At 36.4% G+C, this 9,117-nt stretch overlaps 1 protein-coding gene across 4 annotated transcripts in view; it reads left to right on the top strand.

Annotated features, from left to right (window-relative positions):
* The window catches only part of LOC584206 (leucine-rich repeat-containing protein 74B), a 48,503-nt gene that overhangs the window by 26,270 nt on the left and 13,116 nt on the right, over positions 1-9,117 (top strand). For all 4 annotated transcript variants that reach the window (XM_030992316.1, XM_011678505.2, XM_030992318.1 and 1 more), the window contains 7 exons: positions 1,869-1,918; positions 2,371-2,538; positions 3,138-3,253; positions 3,746-3,824; positions 4,220-4,315; positions 4,764-5,006; positions 8,928-9,013. In XM_030992316.1, the coding sequence (XP_030848176.1) occupies positions 1,869-1,918; positions 2,371-2,538; positions 3,138-3,253; positions 3,746-3,824; positions 4,220-4,315; positions 4,764-5,006; positions 8,928-9,013 (838 nt within the window). The remainder of the gene's footprint in view (positions 1-1,868; positions 1,919-2,370; positions 2,539-3,137; positions 3,254-3,745; positions 3,825-4,219; positions 4,316-4,763; positions 5,007-8,927; positions 9,014-9,117) is intronic.

Genomic DNA, 9,117 nt, shown 5'->3' with positions numbered 1-9,117 from the left:
TGTACACAGGTCTATGGAAAAACAAAGCAATAACGACACTTACCGCACCTCAAGGAGCTGCGGTAGATGTTACTGTTGATATGACTGTTAAACTACAATTCCTGGCTGTGGGATGACTTAATGCAGGGGGCAAGTTGATCCACAAGATAGAGTAGGCCAGCCCTTGTGAACCTGTATTTCCGCCAGATTTAACTGTCGGTCCTATCCAGAGGGTCTACTCTGTCTCGTAAGACTTGTTCCCTCCGTAGTTGCCTACCGGCCTCTTCCTGCAGGACTAGCAGTATGGCTGCCATCTTTGATTGTAACTTACCACTTGATAAAAATCCAGCGGAAAGATACAATCAATTATAAGAGATCCGCCGGATTTTCCGCTTGATTTCAAGCGGAACTTTCTTTATAATACGGGTTATCAAACTTCCGCTTGATTTTAAAAGATCCGCTGGATTTGTCAAAGATCCGCTTGATTTGTCGAAGTTCTGCTTGATTTATTAAACTTCCGCTTGATCATGAATCTTTATAATACAGGTTATCAAACTTCCGCTTGATTTAAAGAGATCCGCTTGATTTGTCAAATATCCGCTGGATTCATCCAACTTCCGCTTAATCATAAATCTTTATAATACGGGGCCCTGGTAATATTCAATTTTACAGTCGTATGTTAGAAGTGGCTCTTCTCCATGTTTGATGGAAACCTGTGCCTTGCTTTAAAAGTTATTTTGCCTGAAGTAAAAGAATTTTAAAAAGATGAAGAAGAAAAAAAAATGGAAAGAAAGAGTGATTTTTTGAGAAAACATGCAGATAAAGAGTTAAAGCTAGCAGTCATTTCAAAGTTCACAATTACAGCACCTTTGGCTGTGACTATATAGTAATGGTTCAACTCGACCTTTGTACTCGCAAATTGTACTTAAAAATTAAAAATTTAGATTTTTGCTCAAAGAAATCTTTTCTTCATGCCAGTGTGAAATTCCAGTCATTCTGTGTAGAATATTACCATATTTGGCTTAACATTTAAAGGGCAAGTCCATTCCCCCAAAATAACTTACTTTCAATAAATGCAGAAAAATCAGACCAACCAATCAAAAAAAGTTTGAGCGAAATCTGATAACTAATAAGAAAGTATGAACTTTTGATGACACAAAATCTTTGAAAATCACAAGACCTATTGGCAACTCACTCATGAGTCTCTGACGTCATTGCCTCACTATCCACTAATTGTTTTCTTATATTGATAATATAAATTTCCTATTTTTCACCCTAAGAATCTTATTTCTAAGTTAGATCGATAGTAATATGTTTTTGTGTGGATGCACCAATATAGAGTAATTTTTATCTGTTAAATCATGAAAAATTTGAATTTTTGATAAACTATTTATATAAAAATCATAATTATGAATTTACAATATTCAGAAAATAGTATCTATTCTTCAAAGTTCATAGAAGATTTTGTGAAATGTCATGCACGCAATTATACAAATCATATAACCTGGGCAAAGGCATGGGGAAATCAAGTTTTGGGGAATAAAAAGGGAAATTAATGGGATTAAAATAAAGAAAGCAACTAACGAATAGTGAGGACATGATGTCAAAAACTGATAACCAAATTGGCAATTTGTGTAGTGATTTCCATCGTTCCATGGTTTTACATACAAAAATCCATAACTTTCTCATTTGCTATCCGATTTTGCTCAAACCTTTTTTGATTGGTTTGTCTAGTTTTTCTGCTTCTATTGTAAGTCAGTTATTTTTGGAGTGGACTTGCCCTTTAAGTGAATTCTCAATATGGTTCATAATTAGGACCTGGATTTGGTGATAAATGTGGTTTAAAAGAATACGGATTAATTTATACATTGTGTTACTCTTATGTCAAGGGAATGGATTTGAGGATAAAACAGCTGACGCCTTTGCAGATGTCATACTGGTAAGTAGTTATTCAACCTGAGAGATTGCAACTTACTGTGGTGGTACAGTTGAGAGGAGAGAGTTTTCCCTTTAAATCACTTTAAATTGCAATTTCTATACACGACTTCAAAGTTCAAAAAGTCAACTCTAAATATATTTGACCTTTGAAAAATAGCTGACTATTTTTTTCCAATCTAAAATTTTAGATTTTAAACTATTGCGATGCTCTTCAATTAAATTCAACTTCATTGCTAAAATTCAGTATCGTTTTAAAGGCAATTAAAAAGTTAGTAATAGACTTGATGAAGGCTGATTATTGGAGTCGATGTCACATTCATTTTGTTTTACCTTCTAATTAGATGCAGGTGAAACTCTGCAAACATGATGTGATGATGTTCTAATCAAATTTAAGAAAAAGTTTATTTTGTAATATGCTTTCCTGAATTTTATTTTTTTCTTGATCTCATACAGAATAACAAGAAGCTGGAATACCTAAATCTGAGCCACAATGATTTTGGTGAACTTGCAGGAGCCATTCTTGGACCAGCAATAGAAGAAAACATCACCCTCAGACATCTAGATCTTAGCTGGAATCATATTAGAAGAAGAGGGGCATTGGCTATTGCTAAGGGTATCATGGTAAGCAAAAGAGGGTAAAATATATTATGTTACTGTTGTCCATGTGTTTAATAGTTTTAATAGTCTAATCAGCAGTTTGGTCCTGTATGTGGTACTATCGAAGCTTGCTCAGTCGACAGTGAGTCATGTTTTGACTTTTGTTTATATCGCGAAGAGTGACTCCTTCCTTGCACCCTCAGATTTAGAGTCATAAAAAGATCTACCGTCATCTGAAACATTATACATTTATTTCTACAGCGTGTATATTTATTAAATCGAAATTCAGTTTGTGAATTGTATATTTCATGTTCTATGTGAGTTTAATAATGATGGGCCGAAATTGGCAATTTAAACCCGGGTTTTAGCGTGACAGTCGGGGACCGGGTGGAGAATTGTTTCCACCCAGGCCTAGATTACCTTTAGTTTAAGCAGTATGAGCAGTAACATTCTCACATATATGCATAAATTTCATATTAGTAAATTTATTAAATTGTCTAGTTTGATGAGCACTGGCAAGTTGACAATTTATATATTTATATTTACATAACATTAAATTTAAATATACATACAGTCGATTTTGAGATATGGCGTTCAGTTGAGTTGGTTACTTTCCTTCTCAGAATAACATAGGACTGAGAAAAATCAACTTATCATGGAATGGTTTCAGCATAGATGGAGCTCAAGCGCTAGGAGATGCTCTGAAATCTAATACTAATCTGGAAGAATTAGATGTCACGTAAGTAAAGGGATCAGTAGGTCAATACAGAGTATCGTCTCTGCCCAATCATTAAAGTAGACATTCATTGAAAATCACCAATATTACAAATAATAATCGGACAATAAAAATGTAACACAAACAAAAGCACCTCTCAGGATCTGGGATATTATCATATACGAGCACTTTGCCAGAAATTAAGCAATGTTTTGATGACGTCACATCAGGGACCAATCCTGAGTAAGCAGACGCGTCTTTTAACTAATGAATATATTTTTAGTGCAATTTTTTATTTTAAACATGAACGTATTTCATACTATTTTAAAAGGGAAGTGATGCTAATGCTGATAATTTTTATCTTTTGCTTTGATAGAAACATTCAGGACAAGGGTAAATGATCAATTTAGAAAACGTTTCGAATACGTAGACTGGAATGTTCCAAAAGTGATTTTGATTTACATTATCATTCATCGTATTGTTTTCTCACTCTTCTTTTTTGTTGCATGTCTTCAGGAATAATCGTATTTCAGCAGAAGGTGCTGTTCTCCTTGGCAAAGGCCTGACTGTCAACGAAAGCCTGAAGGTTCTAAGGGTGAGTTGGCTCAAATTCCTGAAATCTTTATAGTAGAATACTTATCTCTAAAAATTTACCTAAAGTTGCATTAATTTGTTACAGATTTTGTATGATGAAAAAAATATTTGGTGGTGGTGGTGGTGGTGGTGGTGAAGGAGGAGGAGGAGGAGGAGGAGGAGGAGGAGGAGGAGGAGGAGGAGGAGGAGGAGGAGGAGGAGGAGGAGGAGGAGGAGGAGGAGGAGGAGGAGGAGGAGGAGAAAGAAAGAAAGAAAGAAAGAATAGCAAGAAGAAGAAGAAGACGACGTAGAAGGTACTATTTATGATCATCTTGATATCAGTGCTGACAAAGTCAGTTCTATTTATATTTGAAAGAATTTTAAGAAATTTTATATTTCTCTTCCAAATTTTTCCAGATGGGCAAGAACCCAATGCAGACAGCTGGCTGCTATGGTGTTGTTAAGGCAATTAAAGAAAATGCAAACTCCTCTATGGAACAAATTGACTTCTCGGTAAGCTGATATCATATTACTCATGTATTTTGTTATATAAATTAATAAAAAATAAATTGCAGCTTCCTCACCTGAAAATGCAGCATGATTACCAAATATTCTAACAAACTCCAGGTGATTTAATAGTACGCAGTAGATTTTAAATCAATTAGAAATTATTGTGGTATATAAACATACAAACACAAACTCTGAACAGAACTCTAGACTTTCTTTTATATTATGAATATATATATATATATAAATACACAAAAAATAACAAAATTGTCCATTATTGATGTAATTCCACTTGTATTGTTGTATTGATATCTTGGATAGCTGGGATGCTGATTTTCTTTTTTTAAAAACATTTTATATTGTTTTTTGATGAAAGGGTAAATAATAATATATTTGGATTCATATTACATGTATAGTCAAAGCCCATTTGAACATGACCTTTCACCTTTCTCAGAGTATCCAAGTCAACAAGGACTTTGAGGCGCTTCAGAATGAGATGAAGGAGATCAAACCTAACCTGAAGATCAAGCATGGTGGTATGCAGGTCGAAGTCAAACCAAAACGAAGGATCAACCCGATGGCCAAGCTTCAACGCTTCATCCAAAAGAATAACCTCAGACTTGTGGACTTCTTCAATAAGTTTGACAAGGATGGCAGCATGAGTGTGACCTATGATGAGTTTGAAGAAGGATTAAAGGTATTACTTGTGTCAATGTTATGAGCTGTAGATCGACTTGGTTTACAGCATTTTGTTGCTTTTCACTTTTCAATCTCATGACACACAGGATAAGTGAATATACACTTAGGACTTTGTAATTTTTCATTTGCACTCGCAATTCATTTATATACATACATACATACATATTGGTATTTATTTAGCGCCTTTACATGAACATGCTCAAGGCTCTTTACATTTTAAAATACAAACATAATAGTTATATACTCTCCAAGTGCATTACACTCTAAAAAATGACAATTACAAAGAAAACAAATGAGTTTTTAAATGTCTCTTTTAATACATTTAATACATTAAACAAAAAAATCTGCAGTTGTGTACTACAGCAACATATGCAAACGAGCATTAACTGCTCCTTCAGCAACCCGGTCGCACATTGTCAAGTATTCATTTATTAAAATTCTGTGTAGAGATTTGAAGAAGGGAGATTATGGTTACGGTGGTGTCAACATCAAAAACTTAACCTAAGGTTAGGTTTTTGAATTTTTAATGTAATTTTGAAAGTATAAGTTCTCATTCAATGAAACTTAGACCAAAGGGTTATCGAGTTTTCCCAATCATGTGAGTAGAATTTCAGTTCACTAATTAAGGTCAAAGGTCATTTCAGGTCAACAAACTGAGACTATGTTGTGGCATCAACATCAAAAACATAACTAAAGGTCAAGATTTTGAAATTTTATAATATTTTTGAAAGTATACATTCGTCTTCCATGAAACTCAAACATAAGGGTCATCAAATATCACCAATCATGTGATTAGTCTTTTAGGTGACAAAGTCAAGGTCAAATGTCATTTCAGGTCTGCAAACTTATTCTTTGTTATGACATCAACATCAAGATTTTTAATTTTTAGCATAATTTCAAAAGTGTTTGTTTAAATTCCATGAAACTTGTTCCTAAGGGTTATCAAGTATCACAAATCATATAACTTAAATTCTAGGTCTCAAAGTCAAGGTCAAAGGTCATTTTAGGTCAGTAGACTTGTATTGTGTATTCACAACTTAATATGAGAATTAATAAATACATTTGTATTATTTGTTCATATTTCATGAAAATTATCAATCTTGGTACAAATTCTTAGTCAATATTCACTTAAAAATGCTGATTATATTCAGAGGATTTTATTTTTGGGGGCCTGTTAATGGGCCACCCTGCCTATAAACAATGTCACAACCTCAGTTTTTCATCATATTGAATTGCATTATTAATGCCGGTGAGATCGCTGAGAGGGCATTGTTTACTTTTAGTCTATAGTGATTAAAAAGATGCATGAGATATATTCTGAAAAACCAGAAGGGCAATTAAATAGCTCTGTTTAGAATGTGCAAATGACCTTCTGGCTTTCAGCAGATGTAACGGCTCATTCAGATATGACGCTTTAAACTGCCGCAAACAGCTGTCGCATTTTTCTAATGTGTGAACGAATGGCAACTAACATGTACATGTAGCTTCTACATTGAGCTTTGTGTTGTAGCAACAGAAATGTGATGCGTACTACATTTTACGTCATGAAAAACCCCACCACGGTTTATATCTGAAAGAGGCCCAATTATTGTGAATGAATTAGTTGTAGGTAAAACCTTTGAAATTCTTTACCTTGTTCATTCTTGTACTAGTTTGTAAATCCTCATCTCTGTCAGAGTACATCTATATTTATTAATACGCAAAATCGCCGCGGGGGGTCCAAAACGGGGCAAAACGGTTCCTCAAAAACTCTTTCCTCGACCACGCCCGCCTCCGCCGTGGCGCGTGGACGGCGACACAATTCCACAAGGCATGTCTCCCGTAACCCGCGTGCCACGTCGACCCCGCGATCGACCTCCATGTCGTTAAACCCCGTTTCAGGGTCCCGGGGAGGACGGGCGGACGACAGCACGGCGGGCGTCGCGGATTGCAAGGAGGCAACAAACTCGCGAGAGCGAGTCGGCAAGGCGTGCACCCGCCCTCTGTCTAATCAAAGAGAGACAAAGAAATACACGATGGACGAGAATCCACTCGCGTCAACGGGTGTAAAAAATCTCATTGTAACGGGTGCGGCGTACCCCGAGTTAGACCTCTTTCTATAGGATATGCTTTGTAGCATGTAAGAGAAATACACATTAACAGATGACTCAACCGGATGATGGGATGTAAGAAATGCACGCTCTCACGGGTCGGGCTTACCCGTGTTATGCGTCTTTTTATGTGATATGCTTTGTAGGCCAGGCGGACCTGCTGTGTGTACGAACGTACGTGTATAATGTTTGCGATGATTCTACGCTCACCGTCACACGCACAGCTCAGTCGGTTCAACTCTGATTCTATGATGATTGCCGTGATTTGTATATAGTTTACGTGAATAGAGGTATGCAAGCAGGGTTACTTTGGTATTAATCTGTCCATGTTTACTGAATTTTGATAATCATTCTTCAAAGTAAAGTTTTCACGTGACTGACAGTTCAGTTGCAAACTGCATTGAATCCACACACGTTTTGCCACTGCAGCTGAGTGCTGCTGTCGCCGGTGCTGTGGCCGGTGCTGTGACTGAGTGTGTGAACATGGAGTAGCTAGGCCTGTCCATGGTGTGAGGAGAGTCGAAGCTAAAATACACTTTGAAATTGCTATTATTGCCCCGATTTCAATATACTTTCGTAAATAGACTCATAGAGGTATGCAACCTGAGCTTAGATTGTGATTATTCTGGCCATGCCATAGTTGTATACTGAATTTCGATAATCAATTTTCAAAGTAAAGTTTTCACAAGAAAATCAGCCGGTCGTTTAAAAAAATGATACTGATAGACAATAATACTTTTACTATGATACAGTTCTTGCATCAAATCAATGCATTAAAACGTTTTTCAAAGTGTGTGTGGGGGAGGGGGGGATCAGGTAGCTCAAAGCGAGTTGAGTGCAGGTGTTGTGTCCACAGGGTTCAATGGGCTGAACCCCCGAAAGCTCAGGGGTTTTAGGCATTTAATTACAGTCTCTCGGTCTGATGAGCATATTTTTAATACCTTATTTGTGACACTGGCAGGTCACTTATTGGCGTGGGGTCCATAGTAGAGTTGCGTACCAACTACGCTGAGAGTACGCTGTTCTACGTTACTAAACCCTGAGGGACGCAAACAATTTAATATGTTTTTAAAATTTTGCGTACTTTCGGCGTAGAAACTTGACGTAACTTAACTTTACGTAACACCACGCTACTAAACTAAACAAACTATATCCTTAAATGGATTAATGAAAAATTAGCCCAAGAAAGAAGAGCCCCCGAAAGTTGAAAAAGTAGCCCCCGAAAATTTGATATAGATCGAGCCCCCGAAAAAAAAAATTCACTTGATTCTACGCTCACAGTCACACACACAGTCGAGTCAATCTGTGCACTGCATGCAGCTGGCTGCTACATATTGGCACAAACCGTCTGATTTTTCGCGTAAAATCTTTACTTTAAAAATTATTAAACAAAATTTATGAACAATGCCAACATAATCATAATCCAAGCTTCTGCTTTTGTACTCTTTTCATAAAAACTACATTGAAATCACAACAATAATAATGCAAATAAATCGTACTTATCGAGATCCTACCTGACATAGTTTTTGTTACGGTGCGCCATTCATGGTCAAAACAGCATAATTATATTACACAAATTGTCTATATAAAAATAATCTAATTTTATTTTCGATAGCACATAGGCCTCTATTAAACCCCCCACCCCCGGCCCTCCCCTAGAATCCCGTGGATTTTCCACGGGCCCTGCTAGTGTATCTGAATACTCACAGATTAGTTTAGGGTAAGAGCAAAAAGAAGAGGGAAAAAAATCGTTATAGGTTATGTTAATCCTTATTGTCTTTTGGAAAGTTCAACCCTGCATGCATGCTTTCATCTCATGTTGTTTCCAGGAGAGTGGCATAGATCTGACAGATGATGACATTGCTCACCTGATCGCAGAACTAGACAAAGATGGCGATGGAGAAATTAACTACAGGTATGGTACCGTGACCAAAATTGTAACACATAATTCTCGTGATGATATGTGTTGTCCAGACGATTTACCTAGTCCTAATATTCATGTGCATTGTCGTTATAGCT

This window comes from Strongylocentrotus purpuratus, unplaced genomic scaffold (genome assembly GCF_000002235.5).
Source record: "Strongylocentrotus purpuratus isolate Spur 01 unplaced genomic scaffold, Spur_5.0 spur5_scaffold_2, whole genome shotgun sequence".
In the NCBI taxonomy this organism is placed as follows: domain Eukaryota; kingdom Metazoa; phylum Echinodermata; class Echinoidea; order Camarodonta; family Strongylocentrotidae; genus Strongylocentrotus; species Strongylocentrotus purpuratus.
Note: the sequence above shows the minus strand (reverse complement) of the source record. Positions and strands in the feature narration are given on the sequence as shown.